Source organism: Dermacentor silvarum, chromosome 6 (assembly GCF_013339745.2).
Source record: "Dermacentor silvarum isolate Dsil-2018 chromosome 6, BIME_Dsil_1.4, whole genome shotgun sequence".
NCBI lineage: Eukaryota > Metazoa > Arthropoda > Arachnida > Ixodida > Ixodidae > Dermacentor > Dermacentor silvarum.
In genome coordinates, this window is record NC_051159.1 from 179,101,661 (window position 1) to 179,129,360 (window position 27,700).

Below are 27,700 nucleotides of genomic sequence, written 5' to 3' on the forward strand. Positions count from 1 at the left end.
TGCGACAGCTGCTTTCGTGAAGCCCATGTGCAGTACATACAGCCTCCCGCCTTTTTAGCTATATTGCACGAATATGGTCGTACGTCGTCCTGAAGGGAACATCGCATTAGACGACTCTTGCACAGGAGAGTGCTTAGAGCACTTGAGAATACTTCTTCCGATCTCGCTGACTATCGCCGCTTAAAGGTGCTAAAATGACTTGTGATGGACGCTCGCGCGATATAGCTAAAAATGCGGGAGGCTGTACACCTTTAACACTTTGTCGTGGTGTCTCCTTATTTTTAATGTTCCGACTAGTGGACAACAAGAAAAAAAAAATTATTGAAAATGGTACCTGAAGGTAAACGCAACCTTTAACCAAAAACAATGTCATAGGTTACTTTAGCACAGAGAGTAATTAATGCAAAAGAAAGGTAATTTAAGAGGTGCACTCTCAGGTTTGACGAGAAGGCTGATGAATTGCTCTGTATCACTGCTGTTAAATCCTGTTCTTGCATCAGAAAGCCTTCAACTCAGAATAACTGGCGCATATGTTTGTAACAGATATTTCAGCTATTTTTGAGACAGTGCATCACCTATAATAGTTCAATATCTGTAATCAATTTTTGTACTTGTGAAGACTGGCCTGTAGTAACAAAGTAATTCTGACCTGTAGCATGAATGTTTATGCGCAGTTTGTGTCGTACTTCCAAGAAAATATATAAATTTGGAGTGTATAAGAACACTCTATTGTAATTTGTGACCGAGATGGTTATGAATACGTAAGTAAAACGTAAAGTGTCACACAACTGCTGCCTAACTGTGTATGGGTGTAGCTGTGGCAGCAACTCATGAGTTCTGTGTGGCTCTTATGGAGTGGACAACATCTGGGTGTATTTTGTGGACTTTGTATTTTGCAATAAAAGGGTTATGAGCCATGACTCGGGATGTTATAGTAAATTTGACCGTGTACTGTCCTGGAGATGTTTGTAGTGGCAGAAGCTACATTGTTGTTTGAACAAGATTGCTTGTTCTCAGTATAAAATGCACCGAACATGTTGGTCACAGTGTCTCCTTCCAAAATGCTGTGCTTGTCGCGAGTCAAATCTCTCGTGAGAGAGGGCTGGAGTACTTAAGGGAGAGCACTACATGTATTGACTATGTGGAGGTCATAACCTATGTGGCAAGCAACTAGTATCTGCATCATATTGAAATTGTGATTTATTGACTATATCTTTTAAACCCAATTAGCTCTAGCCACTTGGCCATCTTTGATCCATGATCAGTCACATGTGGTTTGCTTCAAGAAGCTTGAGTGATAAAGTCCTCACCTTTAGTGCCATTTCAAGCATTCAAGTTTGTGCTCATTGGAAGCTGGATACTCAGCTGGTGTTCTGCAAGCAACCACTATATTGTTTATTTCTTGATATCCATTGCCAACTATAACAAGTCGGCCGAGCTTGCTGTTTGGCTTGGGATTTCACGATGATACTGCTTCGTTTTGCTCGATTATTTTGATGAGTTTGCGAGACGTATGTGTGCGTAGAAGACTATTACAGTCTACACTGGGCATGAATGTATAATGTGAAAATTTATAGCAAGTATGGAGTTTCCAACACAATAAAAGTATGTTTAATAATCTAACTATTCATGTTGTTTGCAGGCTGATGATTTTTGCATTGTATATTATGTGTAACAATTCCTGGTTTTATGGGATCACAGGTACTGAATTCCTAATTGAGGCTAGAAGCTTGCTATGCTCGTCTTAAGTCTTGTTTAAGCTGCTAGGTAGTGGATCCATAGGCGGTACTCAATGGAATTGTGGGCTGTCATGTGTTTTGATGGAAAACTCCACAAAAACAGAAGTTAGTTCTCGCATCACATGCAAATTTCGTAAAATTCTCATAGCTGCTTCTTATGGGTTAATTATTTGTTTCAGCTTTTTTTTTTCACTTTTCATAGTTTTGATGGTAAGCCTCAGCAAGCAGCATGAATTACTCATTGTCTGTGCACTGCTTGCTGTGCAATGTTTTCTCTCTTCCAGCTTGTGTGATGCAGATTTTAGAAGCATTGACTTTCATTGACTGGGTCCAGAGTAGGCCAACTGACTTAGCACTTACTACTAATCTGCAGAATTCTCGAACCAACTACTATGCAGTTTGGTAACGAATTAAGGATTTTTGCCTTACCGTAAGTTCCACCTTTCTGTGGTATCAGTATTTGTGGGACTAAAGCCCAGTTATGTGGTCTCATTTGAATGTGTACCTCAGTAGTTCTACTTTGGAAACCCATTGTTTTGCAAAAAGTGCTGTCATGTGTGGAAGAGTTTGTTGGCAAGCCGTACACATGGCTACCTTTCTTATTTTATATATTGTTTGATGAGTGAATGCATGGTACTATAAATGTTCACTATTCACTTTTAAAATCCATTCTGAATAATTAGAGGTGTTAATATTTTAACAATTTTCTTTTATTGAAACTTGTGGATCACATCTGGGTATTGAAGTGAAATAGCAAAGCTGCCTGCTACGATCAAATGTTTCAATGATATGTTTTGCAATTTGCAACCTAGCAGCTGCGAATACCGGCTTGCACACTACTAATGTTATAGTGCTTATCCCTCCACCTTTTTTTCCTTTCTCTCTGCTGCTTCAGCTACTACCAATCTATGACCACTCTGTTGGAAGTTTTATTGACAGGATTTGAAGGTGTCCTTGAGTGGTGGATTTGTCAAATTAACCATACTTTTGACATATTGAACAAAGAGCACAGGCAACAGGATTACGAGAAGTTTGTTTACTATGTCATGTTCAACAAACTAACCCTAATTAGCACTTTTGTACAGCATAGTTTTGAGCTCTCTGCTTATTGAATTGGAGTAGCATAAGGTGCTTGTAAGCCATGTTCAGTAACTCTGATGCTTATCTACGTCAGGAAATCAAATTCTTGGCATTGTTACTGTATTTAACATGTTAAGCAGTAAGTTGGATTGCTTCTGTGCTTGAACAAGTTTTGCCCAGTCTTTTGTGAAGTTCCTGACAATACTATTGACAATTGTAAATTAAGGCTGCAAAAATGTGCATGCTTTTGTGTCCCTTGTTCATTTTCTGTCATACAAGACCAGGGAAAGCACTCCTTGAACCCTTTGTATGATCTGGTCGTTGATCGAAGATAAATAATGGCTTTGCTGAGGCGTTCATCATTCAGCTTTTGGTTGTTTCCGTCTGTTAATGGTGCGAGTGTGAGGCAACATTGTCCAACTAGCCCAAGTTACTGTACTTTAATTAGGGATGCTGTGGTGTACAAAATATGTGCGTGTGTGTGGACAGCCGTATACAAGAACAAAGTGCGTGGCCCTGGTGGCCCGTATCGATTGTTTTCAAAGTGTTCTGCCATTGCCGTCTCATTGGCACAAGGCACCCACTTGTATCAAGGTCTTCCCTCGGCACACCGTGCCATATGTGCAGCTGCTGCTGGAGTGCTCTCTTGCGTGCTCTGCCACTATTGTTGCTATTTTACACAATAAAGTTTCTTTTGTATGCTACGCAATTTGTGTCTCTGTACACATTTACTTGTTGCTGAACCTCTATATAATAAATGATCGTATATAACAAAGTAATTTTAAGACTTTTCCCACCACTATCAGCAAGTAATGAATGTACAGTTATAACGAATGTATTTTTGTCTCATGAGACCTTGAATGTACACATTGCTGCAGTATATGTATGGCTCGTCTTCAAGAAATCTACTCAAAGCAATAGATCACGTTTTTCGTTTCCCCTGTCCACCCATCGAAATGTTTGACTATGTGACCAATTTCATGCTACTTGTACTACAAGTAGCATGAAGGCCATTTACTACAAGTAGTACATGGCCCACAGAGTGCAGGCCTTTATACTTATCTAGGTGTTTCGGACTAAAAACATTTTAAGACCGTGCCTGCATGAATTTTTCGGTCTTTTTTGTTTTTTGTCCAGTAACATTCTGAGAGGAGTCACAGGCTAAAAGCTGCAACAAGCTGCTTGACAGAGCCTCGGAGATCTTTTTATAACATTGTGTGAACGTTTTTCACCAACTGTCGAATGTATCACTATGGAGAACACTAAAGTATTATGGGAGTTATAATTAACTCTACCTTAAGACAGTGACCAACTTTTATGACACGGATGGTGCCCTCGAAATTTCTGGATAATTGGGCAGGCTGGAAAAAGCAAATTTCGATGCAAGATTAATTTTTTTTACTCTAACACTGCGGAAATTTGGTTTACCAAATGTTGCTGTATGATGTGCTTTGTTGTAGTGCACCGAGGGGGAGAGGGGGGAATTGGGGGGTTCTAACCCCCCCCCCCTTCCCCCTGAGGCCGAGTTAACCACGCTATTACATTCCCGAGTTCTCCATCAGTCATAAGTGACCTCCTCAGGCACTGCCACCACTCACTGTTGCCACGACCGTTTAGGTAAGAGCTTTAACAGATGACCACGTGCATTGCTCTGCTGACCGGCTTCTTGGCTCTATCAAGCTCCGAGTAAAATGCTGAAGAAATAAACATCATCCTTGGTGTCATTAGTATTATAATTATTAGGAGTTTTATGTGCTGTTGGATTCCTCTGGCGAAAGCAAGGAAATTGCATATTATGCAAAGTGCTTGCTCCCTCCCATCCAAAAAAATCCCCCCCCCCCCCCCCCCCTCCCGCAAAGATCCTGGGTGCGCTACTGCTTTTTTGAAATACCTACTTAAAATTCCACGCTGGTTTAGGCCGCGTGTTAGTTTCGCGTTCGCCTGTCGCAGGTATTGCGCGTGCGACCTTGACGCTGTCAGTTTAGGCTGTGTTGCATCAATTCAGTTTGTAGCTTTATGAACACATTCGAGCTTACGGCATTTCGTCGAATAAGCGTACATGCAAACCCTGTAAGCATTCGCGATAGCTGCCGGCTGACCGCCCGCGAACCTAACTCGCCTTACACGCGTGGCAGTCAGTGCAGCCCGCTTGCAACTCCCAGAGAGTTTCTCAGTACGGCAACCCCCACCGGCTAGGCCTAACCAGGGCCGAGGAACCACCCCGATAAGGAATGTTACGGACGACAGCCCGAATGGTGCCAACTTCACAGCAGCCATGCTGTCGATATCGCGCACGCGGTCGATTACTGTATGGCGTCTGCCAAATTTGGCCACCGTTGGTTCCCTAGAGCAGGTGGCGGTGCCGCGAGCAAGCCCAGAATAATCGAATCCGAAATTCGGTCGGTGACTGTATGCATACATGCACAATCACACGATAAAAAGTACGAATGGCCATGGATAAAATATTTGCCTCCGCGTAGTTAATACACAGAAACCTGCGATATATAAATGCTTGTGTCCGAAAAGACTTGCCACCCAAGTTTTGTGCCCGTCAAGGCAACAATTGAGGGAGCTAGAACGTTTTCTTGTAGCACTCAATGTCCACGTCAGTTTGGCTTTAGTTGATTTTAAAATTAATTTGATTTGCCTATAGTGTGCTTCACATACAGTGCATTGACATGGCAGCATCTGTGCACCATTCATATAGCACGGTGCAGGCATCGTGTAAAATATACGTTCAAAACATTAAATTATAAATTAATTATCTCCACTTGTGGCAGGGACAGTGCAGGCAAGGATGTCTTTTTTGACTGCAGGCTCCGTGTAGGAGGTTTTAGTCGTTTTGCGGAAGCGTAGAACTGTGGTTCTGCTCGTGTGAACGACACCGAGTGCAGAGTGAATCATGTCATCACAGCTGCCATGCAGGGTGCTATTAGCTTGCTAGAAAGCAGCTGCAACGTTGCACGTTTATGTAATTTGCTTATCTCCATTCAGACATCGTGATTGATGCTACAGCTAAGCATCCAAGTGCATGATTACATATATCTGTTAGTGATATATCTGAACTATTTGAGGATCTTGCAAATGCTCACAGAAGTTATCTGGACGCAATATTAAAATCCAGTATTTCAGAACGCCGTAACCATTGGAAAGAAGGCGAATTCTTCAACGTATATACAAGCTTTCTTGCTCCGGGGGAGGGGGAGTCACGGATGACTGCAGCTGCCAAGAGGCTATCGTGGCGACGCCCAGGGAGCTCCAGAGAACATTGTGGCGGCACGGTGGAAATGTCCAAGTAAGTTTCTCGCGTCGCCTTTACTCTGCCGCGCTCCTGCCATGTATACACATGCTTTGAACCACCCCCGATGCGGTGTGCCATACAGCAGCAGCAGCAGTGGGAAAGTTGGAGGAAGGCGCAAAGAAAGCTTAGCTTTAAATATTCTAGAGGAATTCTGAGAATTGTCTACTAATGCATAAGTAGTCTTGCCGCTATAGCGTAAGCATTCTTTGGCCCGGCTGTTCCTTTACTTTTGCTTACTTGCTTTTCCTATAGTTGATGCATGTACCATCGCCTTTTCCGGTGCTAAACAAATGATATCTGTGTATTGAACGGTGTGGAGAAGAGTTGCCAAGAAGTTGCATGGCCCCTTCAAAGTGATCGTATCAACTGAGCCGGAACGCCGTCACAACCGCTTTTACCGCAGCTGCTTTTTTCCCTTTTTTATTGCGATAGCAATTATATGGATACTCCAAGCGGATTTCTGCCGTCGCCGTGAGGTTCCGTATAAAGTCCGAGGGCGATAAAATCGTGGCCGCGCGCCGTATGCTATAAGTGCGAGTGAAAGCGCGCGAAGGACGCACGCTTTCACGGAGAGCGAGCGCACGGCGGAGAGCAAACGCGACGTCTGCCGTCGTGCGAACGGCCGTAAGGGGATAGGAGGGAGGGAGGGAAGGTGACGTTTAGCTGCGGCACAAAATGCATATCTTGCGACCGGGGGTAAAGGGAACTGGTGACTCAATCTCCCACGCGAAAGGAGAAAGCGGGAAGGCAGCGCGGGAGGCAGGGGGTGCGGCTTCTACTCAGCCAGCAACTGCGTACTTGTACTTTGCGCTCCTGCGGGCTGTCGCGCGCACCGTATCATGAAAGCGATTGTTTGCGCTATGCTTTCGCCGCTCAGTTTCCGTTGAAGTGATAGACCGCACCTACCTTCCCTCGCTGCAGCACCGCGCTTGCTCACGCCAGCGTTTTGGCAGTGGTTGTCTGCAGTCATCGAGTGTGATCAATTGATGCTTGCTGGTGCGCGCTGACACCATGCTTGTTAATTCGTTAGTAAGCGAATGTGTCCAAGTTTATGCAGCCGATAAAACTACCATCCCTACTCCGTATAGCTTTCTACTAATTTGCTATCGCGATTGATGCTTCGCCTCTCGGGCGGAACTGCGACTTTTTAAATTTATTTTCTCTTCTTCCTTTTTTGAGATGACCTTGTGACAACCAGTTTTTTTAACATCACCAATCATTTATTATTATTATTATTATTATTATTATTATTATTATTATTATTATCATCATCATCACTTGTACCAATCAGTTATTTTTATACTGAGCAGCCCCACAGCAGGCTTCTCTGCACACACAACCGTAGCGCGGGAAAGTAAGTTTTCAAGGCGGCCTTTCGTTCTGATAATTTTTATTGCGATAGCAATTATATGGACACTTCAACCGGATTTCTGCCGTCGGCGTCGCCGTCGCCGTGAGGTTCCGTATAGATAAAATCTTCGCCGCGCGCCGTATGCCCCAGAGGCAGCGTGCGGGGACGTGCGCTATCACGGAGAGCGAACGCACTCAATCTCCCACGCGCAAGCAAGAAAGCGGAAAGCCAGCGCCGGAGGGAGCAGGGGGGGGGGGGGGGGCACTTCTCTGCCAACAACCGCGCTCGTCGCTCGTCCGCACAGTCTCTTATCTCTCCCACGCGCAAGCAAGGAAGCGGGAAGCCAGCGCCGGAAGGAGCGGGTGGGGGGGGGGGGGGGGGGGGGGCACACCTACGCTGCCAACAACCGCGCTCGTCGTTCGTTCGACCGCACCGTCTCTTATCTCCACACGGCTCTGACCTTTATGCGCATTCGCCGCTCAGTTTCCCTTGAAGCGATAGACCGCGCGTACCGTCGCCCCCTGCTGCGGCGCATATATCCGCTCGCTGCCAGCGTTTTGACGGTCGTTGTCTGCAGTCATTCAGTGTGATCTATTCATGTTTGTTTGTGCGCGCTCACACCACGCTTCTTCAATCAGTTAGTAATAGTCGGGCCACATTTTCCAACGCACGCTACACATGCAATGCTGCCCGGGTCGGCAGTGCAGCGCTACAGGTGTGTCCCTTCGCACGCGCTGCCCACGGGAAGCGCTTCTCAGCAACACCACCGTTTCACACGCGCCTTCTCGTGGTCATCGAGTCTCTCTTCATGTCGGTCTACTTACGCCGCAGCACACCTGCTTACTTAATCAGCTCATGTTTACTACAATTCATATTGCTACCAAAGCCGCTCACCTTACTTCGTATGACATTGCTGTGTTGCTATCGCATTCATCGCTTCGCCCTTAGGGCGAAACTGTGACATTTTTTTTTTCAATTGTTCCTTACCGCTTATGAAGCCACCAGTCATCTACATTTACACTATTATAACAATTAAATGCCCTAACTTCGCAAATTACGCATTCTTGGGCAGATACAAAGCATTACACTTTTCGCGTGGCAGACAGATCTTGCTGGGTACTCGGCAAAGAATGCCCAAGCATTAAATATACTTGCATCTCTTGCCCGCTTTAACAAGTCATGGAATACTACGTCAAGAGCCATTCATTCAATAAACGCCGAATTCACGGCAAAAGTGCAAGTGGAAAGTGCGTTAATAGTATCAGTTACATCACGGGTACACGCGAGTTCAATGGGGACTACTCGCGCCCTGCAGCAAAAGAGCAAACGGCCAGGGCGAGCGACGAAGGAAAGCGCGGGCGTTGAGGAGACCAGGAGAAGGAGAGGCAAGGCGAGGAGGAATGTCGCTACCTTTATAGTTTTATTCAATGGCTTGGCCAGATATAGTCTGGTATACGATTTCCCCTCTATTGCGTCTGCCGAAGGCACGGCTAAATGGTGACGTCAAAGAAATCCACCCTATGGCTATCGAGTTTAGAAGTTCTTGGTAGTTGCGGGAAAAGTGTCGGTAAATTCAAGAAGTAGAGAGCATGCGATATGTTTAACATGAAACTATAGTCTCTCCACTAATCCATTTCTTTAGAACCTTGTTCTACCGAACGAGACCAGTGAATTGAATAACTAGGCTCAGAAAGATCCGAGGACACCTAAGCACTCCTTATCAGTTGTGAATGCGAAATCATTAATGTCCAATTGAACGCCGCTGAGCGGTCCTTCAAGTTATGAACTCCACGCGGGCAAGCGAGAGCGTTGAGACGCTTAATTGGCGCCTTTTAACCGTTAAGGGCCCCGTGTCGCAGAAAATCCGGCGTCGGCTTCGGCGTTAAGCATCGGCGTCTGGCGCAAATAATCATGCCATACCACATAATCCCGAACCACCCCGACGACACAAGCCATCCGCGTGGCGCAAGGCGTTAGTGAACAAAAATTGATTTTCTCAAAGAAAAATCCGTCAGAAAAGTCATAAAGTGCGACTTAACCACAACCTACAGGCGTGGTAGCGTCGGATTGTAATTTGAATATACGAGAAAAAAGCCTGACAAGCAGCCAGGGATCTTTGAATGCTATTGCGTTCCACTCTTAAAGGCGAAGCTCAAGCGTCCTCCAATTCTGATGGTGTTTCGCTGTACTTTGGTTCTAGACAACATTGAGGGGAATGTTGAAAACCGAGCCTTTCTAAATTTTGGACACGCGCGGGCCTCGGGGCAACAGCAAACATTAAAATAATAAAAAAGTCCTAGGGCCTTCACATTTTGATATAAAACGGCTTATATTGCCCCCTGTAAGAATGTCTTCTCAGCAAAGCATTTGTGTTTAAAAGTGAAGCCGACTTTAAGGGGATCAGCGTAAGCTTGGTCTTTGTAAGTTGGCTTTCTCACGTTGTGTGTTGCAGTGAAGCCTACTAAAAAATGATGCGAACGGAGCCCCATAACGCTCTCGCGTTCCACTCTTCGAGGCGAAGCTTACGCGTCCTCCAAATTTAACACGATAAGGGCCCCGTGTTACAGTGTACTAGAAGGGGTACACTGTACCCGTGTGTCGCAGAAAATCCGGCGTCGGCGTCGGCAATGGCGCCCGCGGCCGAGAAAATCATCCCCAACCACGCAGGCCCTCCAAATATATTTAGGTATGCCACACCATTCTATCTTTAATGTTGCTCATACCTTGTCTTGCATTCTTGGCAAAGCTATTCCTTGGAATTTTGAGAATGACAATCCACAAACAAATGTCACGAAGCAAAACATCCACATCGCATACCTTTTATGTTAAATCTTGTCAAACTGAAATATTAAAAGTACGAAACAAAAACGGAAACCTGAAAATTATACAATTTTTTTGGCGTGCAATATCTCCGGGATCGCCCCACGCAAGAGGCCGCATTTCTACCACAAAGCTCGCCTTCATGCATAGTGTTCACCGCCCGTGTTAAACCCGGTAACCATTACGGTTGCTTAGCTGCAATTGTCGGGAAGCGTGAGAAGCAGTCAGGGATCTTTTAATGCTATCGTGTTCCACTCTTAAAAGCACAAGGACCGCGCGGATAACACAGGTGGCCGAGAGCGAGGGTGACGTGATATCGCGGCGATGCCCTCTCGTCTCACGCATCACCTGGCGCGCTATATTGTGGCAGCAGGTGTTCCCTTTCGCCCGCTCTGCTCCGTCGAGGCGCACTCCGGACGTGGCGTCGCATCCAATGGGAACTTAGGCGCCATTTCACTGCTACAGACGTCAGACGAGCCGCTTTTTCGCTCAATGGGCCATTTGACGCTTTCGCAATATATATATATATATATATATATATATATATATATATATTGCATAGTCTTGAACATCGCCACCTGAAGAGTACTTCAGTATATCGTTACAGTTTCTCCATTACTACTACCGCTGCCGCATTCCCCCAATTGCGCACGCGCAGTCGACGGCAGCTGATATAGCGACAGAAAGTAACGCATGCTACAACTAATCCATTATTTCAGGTAAAAATAAACAGCGCAGTACAGACGCGGACAAAGAAATATATAGGGCGTTTTGTTTTTAGCTGCGCCAAATTTTTAGAAATTTTCTGTAGTAGATAGCACAATCCTAACCTTTTATATAAATTACTCGATGAGGCGGCCATTACTTCTACGAGAAATCAAAACGCTTACTTGAATAATTAACATAATTACACTATTTAACATCTACATTAATTACTTTGCGGTACATATTACAATCTACGTACGCATAGTGATGGTCAGTATGCGAGGCATATCGACTTAGAACGAATTCTCAGGACTACGCCAGTTTCTAGATTAATTTTCAAAGTGTCCGACGAAACGCATTGGCATTCCGGTTACTTTTGTGCTTCAATGCATTCGACAGCGTTTTCTTAAATATGTAAGTGGAACAACAATATATTTTTACCGCAGGTTGGACGGCGTATATTTCGAAACCGGTGCCATCCTCAGAATTCGTTCCAAGTCGTTGTGCCTTGCATATTCACTATATATAGCTACTATTCGTAGACTGAAAAAGAATGCGCTGTAAGGTAAATAATTCTTCTTTCTGGGGTTTTACGTGCCAAAACCAGTCCTGATTATGAGACATGTCGTATAGTGGAGGGCTCCAGATTAATTTTGACCACCTGGGCTTCTTTAACGTGCACTACAACGCAAGCACACGGGCGTTTTCGCATTTCGTCTCCATCGAAATGCGGCCGCCGCGGCCGGGATTCGATCCCGCGACCCCGCGCTCAGCAGCGCAACGCCTTAACTAACTGAGCCACCGCGGCGGGTAAGGTAAATAATGAGAACGTTAATTCGCGTAATTGTGTTAATTATTCAATTAAGCATTTAGCTTTTTCGTAGAACTAATGACCACCTCATCGAGTAATTTAGATCAAGGCTTAGAAATGCGCTACCTGCCACAGGAATATTGACACAATGATGTGGGGCTTCCGCACCGCGGGACTACAGTGTAGCGGGACGGCGCGCGCAAAGGTCGCCGCCATGAAAGACGATGAAGCGCGTAAGCTGCACGCTCTTCTTCTGGCCCGCCATTCAAGAGAAGCGTATATATTGCAAGACTTCGTCTTCAATCTACGTTACAATATTAAAAAAAAAAAATTTAGTGCAGCTAAAGAGGATGGAGGAAAAAAAAAAAAAAAACACTGTTATAGCAAAAGGACGGGCACCATCTCTGTCCACGGCTGTGTTGCGCCGTTTATTTTTCCTGAAGTATGACACATCAACTATTTGAAACCAAGATTGTACTCCAATATGTTACATACTGCAAGCTCGTCATTAGGCATTGGGACACCAATAAACGGGTCTCTCTTCTCGAAAGCAAACTAAAATATATAAAAGAAATGCACCGCCTTCGCACTATTTGCAAAATAAAAGCTTTCTTAATTTTTAGGTGCTTTTGCACTTCAATGAGCAACGTAAATAATTAGCTAGTCAAAATTGGCTTTGAAACGTGCGCTTGGTAGCGCAAAAAAAAAAAAAAAAATTCTATCGTCACATCGCTTTATGGCGCCAGAGTATCTGAGTTTCGGAATGAGCGTACTGAAGGCATTGAAAGGATTCGACCGTTTTCTGTTATATAAGTAGTCTATGCGGTGAGGAGGGCTAAGTTGGTTGCTGGAACTCACATTCATGTTTGTAGCGCGCACTCACACAGAAGGAGACAAGTGGAACCAGCACTCGTTCAATCTACATGGATCTTTCCGTGTCCGCGCTGCAAACAAGAATGTGAGCTGTTCTATCAGGCAGGTAATGCAGCCTCGCTGCAGTGTCACAACTTTGGAAGCGTTCAAGATGAGACAGAGTATAGCGGCAAAGCATACTGTGCTTCTTCATATGCGCCATCCGTGACGCATGAAGCACGCATATACGTAGCGGTTTATATTGAACTATATATGTTCTATTTCCCAAAGCCGCATTATGGGAGGGACGCCGAAATGCGGGACTCGGATTAATTATGACCACCTGGAGTATTTTAAAATGCACTCGAACATATATGTACACAAGCGTTTCTGCTTTCCAATCCATGCCACGCAGCGGCTGGGAATAGGCGCCTCAAGTGCCACTGCGTGGAAGAATATGCTCTTACTCGCATATTTTGCGGGCAAGAGTCTCATTTGCACTATCTTGAACAACATGCTCTCTCGCCTACTGCGGGAACCGTTGCTTCGTTTCCGCAGAGCGTATTGCGCGTATACTTCAAAGTGTTGCCATGTTTTGTGTCTCCTGAAAACACTGACGCTTATTCGAGTTGAGACTTCTCGTTGCATTTAGTTGAGCTCAAGTCATGCGGATGAATTCAGCCGCCAGACGCATACCTGCAATAGTGCGTTGGAATAGTAGAGCTTGATGGTATTTATATACAATAGCCAGTACAACTTTCCACGCCCTGCCAACGGGTGAAAGCGAGAGCTTTAAGGTCTGGCTATACGCCAGAATATGTGCCCTGAACCTTCGGATAATCTCGTGGATATATGTTGCAGGCGGTGCTTCAGAAGGCACGGGTGGCGAATGCAGGCGATGGTTTCTGTCGGCTTTCGCCCTGAGCCTCAGGCTTGCTCCTCTCTCGGGATGGGTGTGAATTTGATCCAGGGGCCCTCGCGAGGCTCGCACACCATCGCGTAGAAGCGAAGATCGAGGTTCTCCTGAAACCAGTTGCAACGTCCATGTTAGCCTCGCTTATGTTGCGACGAAAGCCAGAACCAGCAATGACATTTTGTGTCCATTAAAATTGAGAAGACAGTCAAACGGGATGCGTCAGTGCATTACGTCATTGAAGAGTACCCAGCTTTTGGTAGGGGGTGCGCAAACTCGCAGAGCTGGCACCGTGGCAAGTAATTGAGAAATCAGGGTCCGAATGGTGTCAAAACCCGACGTCTATGACGTGTTCCCGGCTCCCGCACTCGATTCGGCTGCATGCAACCAGCAAAAGCATTGCCTTCGAGATCTGCATTTGTTATCCAGAGGGCGCCACCACTGGAAACGCCACTTATTCAAGAAACTCAAGAGAGCAGTCGCGAAAGAGAATCTTTGGGAATGTGACAGCTCTCTCCAAAGTGAAAAGGGGCCAGGAGATTGCATGACGGTTAAAGAAAAAAAAAAAGAAAGAAAAAAAAAAACCGCCTCCTATACACCCTGCGAAAGGGGATGTAGAGCGAAACTGGTGCGGACGTTAGACATTAGTTATATACAAGTCACACCTGACGTTAGACGACGTTACACAAGCGCACGCAGATGTGCGGAAGTGCAGCCCACATCCTCACTTTTCTAGGCCGTCCGCCAAACGCAAGTGCCTTATTGAACTAAATGAATGTTTTAAAAGAAATTGCGTCAAAAATGCGTAAAGTACAACTTACACACAAGCTGCAGACATGATAGCTTCGGATGGTAATACGAATATACGAGAAGACATAATTCTGTTACGCGGGAAGTGAAAGACAAAGCCCTTTTCCAGCTGCCGTTTGAGGTCCGTCATTATTCATCCTCATTCTCGTAGCCCCCGCCCCCCTTCCCGCCCCCTGGCGTAAGTGCGTTATTGAACTAATTTATTCTCCCAAAGTAAACTGTGTCGCAAAATTCGTAAAGTACGACTTATATGGTAGCATCGGACTGTTATTCGAATACGCGAGAAAATATAATTTTGTTACGTGGAAATTCAATCACACACCCCTTTTCCAGCTGCCGTTTTTTGGGTGAGCACGCCACGAAAAATCCCGACCAACTAGAGGCTAATAGCTTCGCTGTAACAAAAAAAAAAAAAAAAAAAAAAAACCCACACAGTTTCCCTATTACGGATTTTTCACTTGGCAAACTGGTGAAAAGAAATGTGCTGGTATAACACAGCGTATACAGTACATCGCGCGTTTTCCTCATTCGCACCCATCATACAACTGAAAGTGCTATCACTCTTAAAAATGTTTGTACCCTTTAGGGTTTATCTTGTCCCACAACAATAATCCTCACCTTCCTTGCTTGCGATTCCTTTCTTGTAAACTCTGTGCTCACTATAATTTCCTGTCGACAATGCTATGCCACGCTGATAATGCGCATGCCATTTGTGACCTGGAAGTACCGGGCGCGCAGCGTTAAAGAAAGGAAAGACGCGCAAGATATATATGACGATTATTGTTGCTTGACAATTATACGCCCCCAAAGGGTGCAAACCTTTTTTCGAGGAGTAACCGAAAGAACTATAACGCATTCACTTGTACAAAGCTCTTGTGAGAGCAGCGCGAGGAGCGAGTGTAGAGCAATTCTTGTTTGAAAGACTATAAGGTTTGGGAAGGGGACGTATGACGCCTGTGCGAGGATAAGTAACTCTATGTGAGGACATCTTCACAGTGCCATACAGGGCATATATAGTAGGAGGAAAAGACATGAAGTGAGTGGAAAACTGAATGCGCGCACTGCGCACCTTCTGTGAAGGTCCGGGCTCCAAGCGGTAGCGTTCCACGATGCGGCCCACGGTGTAGATGATCTCGACGAGCGCCAACCTCTTGCCGATGCAGTTGCGGGGACCCTGACCGAACGGCTGGTACGCCATGCCGTGCTGCTGGGACGCGTTCTCTGGCAGGAATCTGCGCGGGATTACGGTCGCGCCATTTGATTGGACAGCGTGAAGCGATTAGGTTTTATTAGATCACGCGAGATTCTTGTTCAGCCTTTCGCTATCCCTCTGAACGAGTGACGATGCACGTGCAATAGCGCCCGCCGTCGTCGAGCAGGGCGTATAAGATCCAGTGACAGTGTAGGGTGCCGCCACTATACTGAATCCGCCTATGCAGTTTGGTATCACGAGAAGGACTTGTAGTTGTACAAGTGTCCGACGAAATGAATTGGCGTTCCAGTAAATTTTTTAAAGAAAACGCTGTTTTATACATTGAAGCACAAAAGTAACTGGAACACCAATGCACTTCGTCGGACATTTTTAAAATTAATATCTCGAAACTGGTGCAGTCCTGAGAATTAGTTCCAAGTAGATACAACTTGCGCACTCACTTGCTACAATTCGTAGATTAACATATGCGCCGTAAAATAATGAATTCTAAAATTAATTAGCAAATTAGGTTATTCAATTAAGCAATTTTATTTCTTGTAGAAGTAATGGCCGCTTCAAAGTGTATATTAGGTCAAGGATTATGCCACAAGCAATATTTAAAACCTTAGTGCAGTTAAAAACACCCTACATAGCCTTCTCATTTGCTGTTTTGCTGTCGAGGACGGAGAAGCGTGGCTAATAATCCTCAGAAATATAGTAAGGTAAACAAACTTCGCTCACGTCTAACAACAAATTGTGGAAATGCTGAAGCATCGCATCTGTCAGCCTGAATTTTTTCGCTCAGAGAATTCTGCCGGCATGTGTAAAGGCTATATACTCTGCATGGGGGAGGGGATGAGCGATTGAAAGGCCTTAATAAGAGAGGGCAGACAAAAAAAAAAAATTCACAAAGATGGACTTAGGTATTTACATATGTTCGCTATGTTGCATTAAAACGGAAGGTTATGTGAAAATGAAGTTTGGTCATTATAATGTGTGCATATACTTCATTTTCTAATGCTTTCGAAACAAGTCAATAACCCGAAGATAAGCAAACATCAATCTTAAAGCCTACCGCTGCTTAGAAGGACGACGGATAGGACCTAATGTGCTTCTTAGTGTCAGTAGTGCCTGGCTATAATTTTGTTCATTTCGTTTTCATAGAATGTCCATTCATTTATATAGGTTGGGCATTCTAACAAGCTCTGCTCTACTGTTTCTATGGCATCGTTTATTTGTAGAAGCTATTAGACGCATGCCGTCATCGAGGCACTTGTTCGAAAAAAAAATTGAGCAAGAAATACATCTTGCCTTTTGAGAAAATTCATGGTGTTAAAGTTTGCGACGGTATTTTTTTTGCTTGCATGGAATGTGACGGTGCACCCTGCGGCTTGTCTTTTCGTACACGCTGTTTTGGGAAGCGCCGTTGAAAAGTCATGTAGGGACGTCGCTCGTCGCAGCATGCTCGGACAGCCGTGCAAAGGTTTGGCAGTACGATGTAGGTGACCAGAAGAAGCGTGCAAAACACCATTTCCATTTCACGCTCAAGAAAGTGACACACCGGTTCGACTCTTCATCCCTACTGTGACAATGTTCACTGGGAAGCGAACCACGCGACATGGTGCAAACACATCATTAAATTGTCGCAGTCTTGCCACTTTTGTGCATTGCAAAACAGTGTCACTGCGACAAAAGGTGTTGCAAAAGTGCTACAGTAAGTATTCCTAGTGTTGAAAAGTTCAAAAGAAAATAAAAGAAGTCACCGCATATCTACGAAGTGAATGATGATGAGTGGGCGAAGCACCGGGGGATCATTCGGGTAAACCGAATCCAGTTTACTTGTTTCAGTATCAGTTTAATTGTGCTTCAGTGTATAAATCAGCGTTTTCTTAAAAAAATTTACTGGATTACTACGGATGAGAGAGAAAGAGATCGCGCGTCGGGAACGAACGCCCTTGTGCACCGCAGCGCCCATAGCGGTCTCCATGTAAACCAGAACTACGGACGACGAGGGACAAGGCTCGGCCCTAAGGTGCTTCGCCCCTAATAAATAAAGGAACGAAGGAAACGCGGAGTAACTTATACTAATGAAAGGTGCGGGACCAGCGTTTGCCGAGTGGGTGCACATCGGTAGTAAATGAAGAGTAAATAAATTGGAACCAGCGTAATTCACTTGTCATACTGCGAAACAGTTACAGCTAGGGCCAATACCGCTGTGCAAGTTTGCATTCTTCTTATTCATATCCTTTTTAAAAGCTCCTGTTTGGCACGTTACTAGTTTTTCTTCTTCGCTACTGTAACTTTATCAAAACTAATTAACTCTACATGAAGACGGTCTATGTTAACCCTGTGTAGTTCTTATCCACCACATCTACTCGAATAACACAGGTCGAACACAAATACAGGTGTCCCTTATATATATATATATATATATATATATATATATATATTGAACTCACCGAGAAATAAAAGTATAATCTGAATAGAGGTCGACCCATATCTTTTTAGAAAAAAAAAACATTGAACATGACACACTTTCATTTATCGTAAGCTCGGCTACTAAATCTCGCTAGCCGATGCCAGATGCTGCATCTTCGTCGGAACTGCTGGAGAAGTCATCCTCGTCGGATGGTTCGCAGGAGTCCTCGGTACCACAAACAACGTCGTCCACGGTGCTGCCAAGCGCGTTGGGTATGCAGCATTTAATCTTAAAGCCAGTCTGGATAATCTCCAGACTGGCTATATACGGTGGGCGTGACGGAGGAACTCTGTTAGCTCGGTACTTTTGCTAGCTTTGTTCACGAATATAAGTCGAGACTATTTGGTCACGAATATAGGTCGGTATTTCATTTTGGGTAACATTGTCGTGAAAAAAAAAAGGTTGACCTTTATTTGAGCAAATACGGTACTTTCCTGCCTTGCTTTGTTCGACTGCAATCCTATAGCGCATGATAACAGCAAACAAGTACAGTAACTTCAAATCCAAGTCTCTGCTTATTAATATATAATTGCGTATCTTTCGTCCCCCATGAACACCGGCGTAAATGTTCTTGCTGCAGTGCTACTGAACATGTATTTGTTCACGGAACCGGCTGTGCACAACCCGACAAGAACGGGTAAAACTCCGCTGCACTGCAAAGACCTTCTGCGCCGTATACCTACCTGTCTGGATCGAAGCGTTCGGGTTCAGTCCATGCCTTGGGGTCCTTCTGCACCACCATGGTCGGGGACATGATGCTTAGGCCAGCGCGGTACTTCACACCTTTGTACTCGAAGTCTTCCCGCGCAGACCGAGTGACGAACCTGCGTCGAGTTGCGCAGTGGTTAACGAAGCGCTCATCGCAGGCGCATGTAAAGCGGCGCCATAAGCGTGTTATATACATATATACGCACGCAACGACCACAGGCAAGAGACGCAGCGTCTCATCCACCACGCACGACAGGTACTTGAGGCCTTGCGTCACCGCCGTGTAGTCCAGGGAACCCTGCACCAGCGTGAGTGATGAGATAGTGAAGGCCAGTTGTCTTTTCCTTATGATTATTTTTTGAAGAGCTTCATGTCGGCTCACGCTGAATGTTAATATTGCATTGAGTACACAACCAGTCTACAATGTAATCCACATACAGGAACCACGAACACGTGCCTATACTAAAAGAAAAAGGATTAAAGAGGAAGAAACAAAGGGCGTTGCTTCGGACCTTCATGTGTTGCATTTACACTATTTATTTTGTTACCCACTGCGCCTACATGACATTACAGTGGGAGGGAATGCAAAATATATAGAACATAATATCCGATGTAAGTAGCACAAGCAATATAAACTATGTCACACGCAAGAAAAATGTAGAATCGAATAAATAAGTAAGAAAGAAGAGGAAAGTAACAGCAGGAAGCGCGAAGAAACGACGTGCGGCAACAATAATCAAGGTAACCCTGGCTACCTGATACAAACAATCCATAAAAACACGCCCGAGTGCACGAATCGAAAGTTCCTGCACGCATGCATACAAACCCCGAAAAATAAAGATGAAAACATTGGCGCATATTTCAATGGGACGAAGGACAGCCTTACAGGTGCACATCAACATAAAACCATGTAGAACACTAGCCATCACAACATATTTTGTTTATAAAAATGTGTCAGGTAATTCAATGGCTACAATGGTCGAATAAGGCAGTCGATTACACTGACAAATTGTTTTCGGAAAGAAAACGCTACTGAATGTGCTGTCCTACATTGATATTCCTCTATCTTGTTAGAATGGCCAACACGTGAGGAAATATAGTGGGGCAGTAAAAAATGTCGCAGTTTCGCCCCGAAAGGCGAAGCATCGATTGCGATAGCAAATTAGTAGAGAGCTATTCGGAGTAGGGATGGTAGTTTTATCGGCTGCATAAACTTGGACACATTGGCTTACTAACTGAATTAACAATCGTGGTGTCAGCGCGCACAAGCAAACATGAATAGATCACACTGAATGACCGCAGCCAACGACTATCAAAACGCTGGCACCAAGCGCAGGTTCGCGCGGTCTATCGCTTCAATGGAAACTGAGCGGCGAATGCACAGCGCATACAAAGGTCAGAGCCGTGTGGAGATAAGAGAGGGTGCGAGCGACCGCCGGGCAGAAAAGAAGTTGTTGGCAGAGGAGAAGCTGCCCCCCCTCTTCCCGTTTCTTGCTTTCGCGTGGGAGATTGAGTGGCAAGATACGCCTTTGGTGCCGGAGCACAGCGCCGCCCCGCCTCCCTCCCTCCCATACCCCTACGGCCTTTCGCGTTTGCTTTCCGCCGAGCGTTCGCCCTCCATGATAGCGCGTGTCCCCCGCGTGCTTTCGCTCGCGCATACGGCGCGCGGCGACGATTTTATCAACCTCACGGCGACGCCGACGCCGACGGCAGAAATCCGGTTGAAGTGTCCATATAATTGCTATCGCAATAAAAAAAACTAATTCTTCGATCACATGGACACGAGTACATGCTGAAACCAGCTACTTCATGTATGTAGAGTGAGTCGATTTCTCGAGTTTGTTTAAACGCAAACGTCTTTTGGTTGCCTAAACACGTAGAGAAAGGTCTAACATCACCGGTCGGTTCGTTGCTTTCACTTTTTATCCTTTATAGACGCACCATCTGGTCTCATTTAAAAGTGCACGACATATTCATGTTTCGTCGTCGGTGACGGTGAAGCGTACGTCTCACTCAAAGTATCAATTTTCTACGAAACAGGTCGCAACAAAGTGATACACAGTGCAGCCTGGATATAGCTGCATTTTAGACCAGTCTTTTCCAGCTCGTCATTTCTGCTTTAATTTTGACGCGGATGAAAGGCGATGTCCACGATTGTGTGCACCGGCTTTGAGGAGGTTAGCAGCCAAAAGTCGGGAGTACGGGATCCGTGTAGTGCAAACTGCATGCAAACGGGAGGACCCACCCGCACGAAGCACGCAGGCGGTGCACCACGTTCTCACGTAACTGTTTGCTTTGTGTATGCCTTTGCATGCTCTTGCTGACGAGTATACTGATTGGTTATGTGGTTACCCATATTTTGGTTAAATCAGTGCACCGAAGGAACACGGGTTGCAGAAAACAAGGATTGACATAGAGGGTTGGCGTATGCTTTAACTAAATTTACATGGAACCATATGACGTTTGCGGGGGCCTAAATCCTTCTTAAGAAAAACGAAAGTAATCGTGGCATAGGATTTTTTTTTTGCGAGCAGTGGCTATTTTCCCTCACAAACGACAAACCGGTTTCATTGGCGCAGCCATACTAGGTGCTCCAAACATTCATTTCTTTATTGTGTAATTTAAGCGATTTAATTCCTCGTTGGCTTTCGCAAAAGCAAAAAGAAAATGAAATAAAAAGGAAAAAGAAATAAACGAAGTTTGCCTAAAATGTGAAATCTCTGCCTTGTTTTTCTCAAGCTGTTGTAAGTCTATTCCATAATTCGCACGGACTAATTGAAGACGGAAGACGGGAGAGTTTTTGTTCTTTATTATTAGTTTGTTATTGTTGTCGTTCTACTTTTATTACAGCCAGGAGGAAACGCGAGCCCCAGAGAGCGGAAACAGTTTCGATTGCACTTACATATTTTTGTCTGACTTGCTTCGCTTCCTCCCTCACTTTTTCCTGGACGTCGGGGTGATTCGCAAGCATGTAGCACACGAAGCTCAGAGCCACGGAGGTCGTTCCGAAACTGAAACGGGGCAGCACAGTAAAGGTCATTTGGTCCATGCCCTTTCATTTCCTACTAGGCTCTTCTTTCTTACTTTTTTTTCCCCATATGTCGCGTAACCTAAATCCAGAGGCTATAGCGCTTGTCTGCTTCTGCATATTTTTTATGGCAGCAAAATTCGGCTTGGCTACAATGATGGCATCCGCGTTGATCAGTGGCGTATATATATATATATATATATATATATATATATATATATATATATATATATAGAAATTACTGTTACGATAAGTGACAGAGCCTAGAAATGCGTCTGTCAGTTATTTTTACACGTATAATTAACAGACATATGCCTATTTAACAATTCCACACGGTGAACCGTGGGGGCCCGATAAATTATTTGCATTTGCATTTATTTCTTGTAACTATATAAAATTTCAAGATGATGCAGGGACAAAAGGCAATAAGTGTCTCACAGAGGTCTCAGATCCCGCCCAATAGCAGCGCAGTACTGTGCACATAAAAAGTGTAAATTTGTTACAAATAGTATTAATAATTAAAAATTGTACGAGGTGTTTGAGTACACGTACAACCTAAATATATCGCTAGTTTAGGTAATAGTATTATCGAGGTTCTACGCAACGAAGTACAATCAACATAAATTACTTGCAATATTCACTAGAAAAAAGGACAGCAGGTGTGTGCGACCTTGCAGAATTACAACCCGATTTCCAGCGAAGCTGTTTCTTTCGAACAGTTGAAATTAAGCTTTCAGTTTCTTGCAATTATATCGCACACATTAAAAAAGTTGCCCGTATATAACTGTTCCGTTTGAAACCTTGCCCGCATATAACGCTGTGGAGCACTTGTTGGGATTTTTTTAAAAAGCTAGTCATTCATGAACACACATGTTACTTCGCCATAAAATTTTCCATAGAGTTTCGCACAGAGTTTCATAGCGCACCAACAATATTCGCAAAATTTGGTCTTGGTGGCTTTTATAGTTCGGCCGGGGCAGCGGGCTCAATTCTTCGCCGCTCGTTAGACACGCTCATAACACTCCAGAGTGCTTGCATACGTAATTTACTGCGAAAGCCCCAATTACCTATGTACTTCGAACTTCACCTACACATCACCTATTAACTTGTCCTTACAGTCACCAAACATAACGAAGCTGCCTCCTTTAATTAAGTGAGGATACCAGGCGAACTTAATATGTCACGCATGAAAAGAAAAAAAGGAGGGTTCAATAATTATTCGTGACGCTTCTAAAGAAGCCAGAAACGTTAAATCTACGCGACACATTGCACTTAAAGTTCTACCTATTCCTTCAAAGTATAAAATATCTGAAACGCAAAGTTATCTTGGGACATTGGGAAACCTAGCTATAATGACAGCAACGTGATACTTTCGAAGACTTGCTTAAATTGTTTTTCAAAGCTGTATTTGATCAACACGCATTTACCATCTCACATAAATTTTGCGTATTGTTTCCTTTATGTTCGGAAAATTTGACCTTAGTTGTAGTTGTAATTATGCCAGCGCAGCCGTTTAAGTTTTACACCGCTCGTAAAACAGCCTACGAGTGTTAAAGCTATGAACAAATGCATACATATTCTACCGGAAAATGAGTATTTAACCTACCCATTAGGAACATTGCCTACACATTACTCATACCATGGTCCTAGTTTTCTCCCGATATAAACAAGATGCCTTGTTTAGCCCAGCGAGGACACCAGAGAATCAAACTACGAATCTCGTGTGATGCACGAAAACACATGAAAAAACGAGGGTTTACCTGTAACACTTGCATTAAAAGCAGGAAAGTGAAAAGTTTCGCAACGCATTGCGCTTAAAATTATCTCTATTTTGAAGGGATTTCAACCGTCACTCGTGCTGTTGTTTTAGGAGTCTGGGAAACATTTGGATTAGCGGCAGCATGACACCCTGGAACGCTTCAATGAGTAAATTTCTACAAAAGCTGTAATGAACCTACACAGAATAAATATTTATCTCGCGTCACTCAGAACAATGCTTCGTACTTCGGAAGAAAACACCGTGCTCCGCATAGTTTACCGACAAAAGCGGGGGAAAACAACTAAAAGCTGTGTACAAAGCATGAAAATTGGGAGAAAGCGTATTCAGTAACTGTTTTCAGAGCACATAAGCAACCTACACAGTGCAAACTTTCGGTACCCGTCACCAAAAACGTGGCCCTCAATTTTTCAAAATATGTCATATCTGCTATTATTCTTCTTGCCGGAAAACAAGTCATAGCGTAGATCTTATTTAAAAATAGCCTGAAAATAACGTCGACAGTCAGAAGTGGCACATGTCTTTAGAAAAAAATCAAATAAGTGTTTTATTGGCATCGAAATGGTTCTGCGCACGCACGTTCGGCCAAAGTAATTTTCACGAAAATATCTAGGATAAGTCGTAATTGCACAACGAAATTCGACAGTTATACCTGTAAGAAGTTTGATTAGCTTTTTTATGGTGCTAAGCTACTGATACTGCAACGCTATGTAGGCTCCCTCTGTGGACAGAGATTAAGTAGTTTCAGCATTTGATAATCGAACAATTTCATGCCGTAAAGCACACCAGTCGTTGGGCGTGGCTGATTATAATACTTTATCCGGATCTCTGCCGCATAAATATAGCAAGCTGATTGTGTTTTCAAATACGAATTGAGCGGTCCCAAAAACTGGGCATGATGCAAGTAGCGCAAGCTGAGATTTGTTAGGTAATAAAGAAAAGCAATTACTTAAGTGGCCACGCTATAGGAAGAAAATGTAGGTTAATCATCTTCGGTTTTGTTGGACTTTCAAGCTTGCAGCCGAAAGTGCCCGCGTTAAAAAAAAAAAAAAGGGGGGGGGGGGTGCAAGTGGCACAAATGGCATACTTCGCCCTCTCACTTATGACAGCCCCCCCCCCCCCCCCCCTTTCCCCTGGTAAGTAAGCCTATGGCATTGGTTATTGACGATCTTATAAGAAAGGTGTAATAAACGCCTGCTCCATATGTTGGACCACGAATATACTATGCATTCTCTATTAGATCTGAATGTCCAGATCCGTAAAGGGATGCGCCTAGGGCATTCAATAAACGCTACGTTTGGATAAGTAAGAAAATACCATCAGGCTTATTTGATGAATGTCCGATGTGGTTTTGCTGCAGGGCCGCCGAGAACGGACATACGGACATATGGACGAGTACCGGATAGTGGAATAAGCCATGCCAAGAACTTTTAGTGTCATACAGCGTGATTACACAACTTTCTTTCTTGTTGGCTGAATACATACGCACAGCAAATGTTCAGTCTGCATCTTGAATGCTTTACCGATACAGTTCAGTGACTTATCGTAGCTAATGACATGTATAGTTCTGTTACGTCCTAGTGTAATACCCCGCCGATTAGGATACTCCCTATGATGAGAAATTTGAGCGCAGCTCTATACATGTGTTCATTTCGCGATATATTTGGCAGGGCCGCGACGCGCAGCGCAATATGTACTCGTAGACCGGCCGCACAGCTGCCGCTTCCCGGAAACTGCAACTTACGCAACCGTAATCTCTATACCGGGAAACGCTTGCGGCAAACGCTATGCGCGAAGGCGAGCTTTCTGGTTGCTTTTTTTCTTTCCCCAACACGGCCGGTGCCGCGAAATTTGAGCGCATGTGTTTAGGTGTTTTGTATTCGCTTTATACGGAGGCAAAGAATTTGAATCTGAACGGCAGGGTGCTCTCAGCGGCGGCGCTGAGCCTCTGCTCGTGCAGCTTGTTTAGCATCAGCGGCAGATGAAGCACTTCCACCGGTTGCGTCATTCATTGATCAGAAAGAAAGAACATGGGTGCGCGTGGGGAGCGCATTCTCTAGCAGGAGCGGTAAAGTAGCGCTTGCGCAGTGGGTCGCCGCCATGGATCAAGACTCATGCGGCAGTAGTAGTAGTGATTTTATTGAAGAAGAAAATGACGCTTATTTCTGCTGCCTAATACGGAGCACGGCACGGCGCAGCGTCAGGGGAACAAGGAGATAAAGATGTCCCTTTGCTGCTCACCCTTTCGCCATACTCTCCTCCTCCGCTTTCCTGGTCGCGCTGTCTTCGCTATCGCCTTTCTTTCATCCCCCACGCGCTCCGCGTTCGATCTTTCATCCTTCGCTGCGCTCGTTCGCTTGGTTACGACTAAGTTACGAGGAACGCCGACGATCAACACAGGAGCTGCGCTCTAGTGCTGCTTCAATACATGGCTGCCACTTTTTTGTCACAGCTGCAGTTAACGAGCATGGTCTATTAACGACGCGCCAGGGTCCTAAAGATCACAACACTTGCAACGTTCAGTGCAGCACCGTGCCACGGTGGCAGTTGTGGAGCCCGAACTGTCACGTGACAAGTCACCACAAGATCATTGGCTCGCTCCGCCCGCAACTTTGTTTTCTCTCTTGCGCTCAACTGCTGCTGTCGGTTTGCTGGATGTTTAGTCTGTTAGCTCGCTAATCAGTTCACGCTTTAAAGCCTTTTCTGCATTTTTGTTCAGCATGCACAGTTTCCGTTGCGTCAAAACGTAGGCCCGGCCTCGGCTGCGCTTCTATACGATAGAAATGCGAGTACCACACGCAATTAGCGTATTTATGTGAACTATCACTCCTAATTGTTGTTGGGCTATGCATGACCTTACCCGGCAATTAGGAGCATTCCAGTGTTGACAGAAATTTCCGTTGCGGACATCTTCTTTTCGATCTTGAACACGCCTGAAAGAATAAACAAATGACGATAACCTACACTTCTATAGTCCATTCACTGCGCTTTGTTTTCGAAATGCTTCTGCGAGCGAGAAGTTCGCACAGGTATATTATGTCCTGAAATTAGTTACAACAATTTGTGCAACCGCATGTAGGAACTGCAATAAAATAATATTTTTTTTTGCTTGCGGCTTTCATCAACATTAGCCAGCACACTCAAGGAGTGCATATAAGACTCGTCACCAGACTGCATCATTATTAGACCTACTACTGCGATATAGTTGAACGCGTGCAAATAACGCAACATTTTATAACACCGTTTCCGGTCTAACATTACCATTAACAGACATGAGCAACAAATTGCTGGTGATTCCTTGATGCGGGGTGTAACTCCTCCTATATTTAGCTTCATTTTCGAGATACCATGGTCCCGGATGGTGCACGTTTACACTGTATACTTGCGTCCAGCAAGAGTGAACGCATTCGGTTGTGAGTGGCGAGAACATTCAGAATGGAAATAAATATGGGAGACGAAATTAATTACTTCCAAATCAGAAAGTTTTCAGTTCTCCTTTGTTCTTCGAGTAGATAACAATAGCCAATGCATCCGGTACGCATACGGTTGGTGCTTTATGGTGTTTGACATACCGTTGGTCACTTCACTTTTAGCTTCTTCCTCCTCAGTTTCAGCGTCGAGCAGTATCTGCAAAATGTCTTTCTTGCCGTCCTGAAGAAGAAAGCAAAAGAAAAGTTAATATTTCGTGTTTCAACTGCAGATGATAGTGTTGCGGTGCGTTCAAGTCGGCACACACAGTGATAGCGCCTGTCGAGCGTAGGCGCTCTTACACATAAAGTCTCCCTTAAAAAATAGAGGGACGGAGCTACTAAAGGAAAATCTAAAGTTTCATCCAGTGACATAGGTGGCGCTACGACTACGGCGACGATAACGACAGAGGCGGACTCTGGATAAAACGACGCGGGGGGCAATTATAGCTTTCTTTTTCGGTGACTTCTTTCGCCAAGGAAACATGATGATAAACGTAATAGGGACATCTGCGAAATCTACGTAAGAAAAACTGGAAAAAGTCCCCGAACAGCCATAGCCGGTAAAGTAGTTTGTAATGGTTGTGTTCAACATTTTAATAATTGCGAGAGTCTACAGGGACGTGGTGAGAAAATTAACCATGGCACTCTAACTGCAAGTTGCAAT

General features: G+C 44.6%; 1 protein-coding gene across 1 annotated transcript in view; it reads right to left on the reverse strand.

Moving 5' to 3' along the window:
• Positions 1 to 13,377: 13,377 nt before the first annotated feature.
• Positions 13,378 to 27,700, reverse strand: part of LOC119456475 (cytochrome P450 3A43-like) — a 44,460-nt gene continuing 30,137 nt past the window's right edge. The window contains exons 8-14 of the mRNA XM_037718284.2: positions 27,139 to 27,217; positions 26,427 to 26,499; positions 21,664 to 21,772; positions 18,968 to 19,059; positions 18,737 to 18,877; positions 15,452 to 15,614; positions 13,378 to 13,682 (exon numbers count right to left, since the gene is read on the reverse strand). Of these exons, the coding sequence (XP_037574212.1) occupies positions 13,587 to 13,682; positions 15,452 to 15,614; positions 18,737 to 18,877; positions 18,968 to 19,059; positions 21,664 to 21,772; positions 26,427 to 26,499; positions 27,139 to 27,217 (753 nt within the window). The 3' untranslated portion in view covers positions 13,378 to 13,586. The remainder of the gene's footprint in view (positions 13,683 to 15,451; positions 15,615 to 18,736; positions 18,878 to 18,967; positions 19,060 to 21,663; positions 21,773 to 26,426; positions 26,500 to 27,138; positions 27,218 to 27,700) is intronic.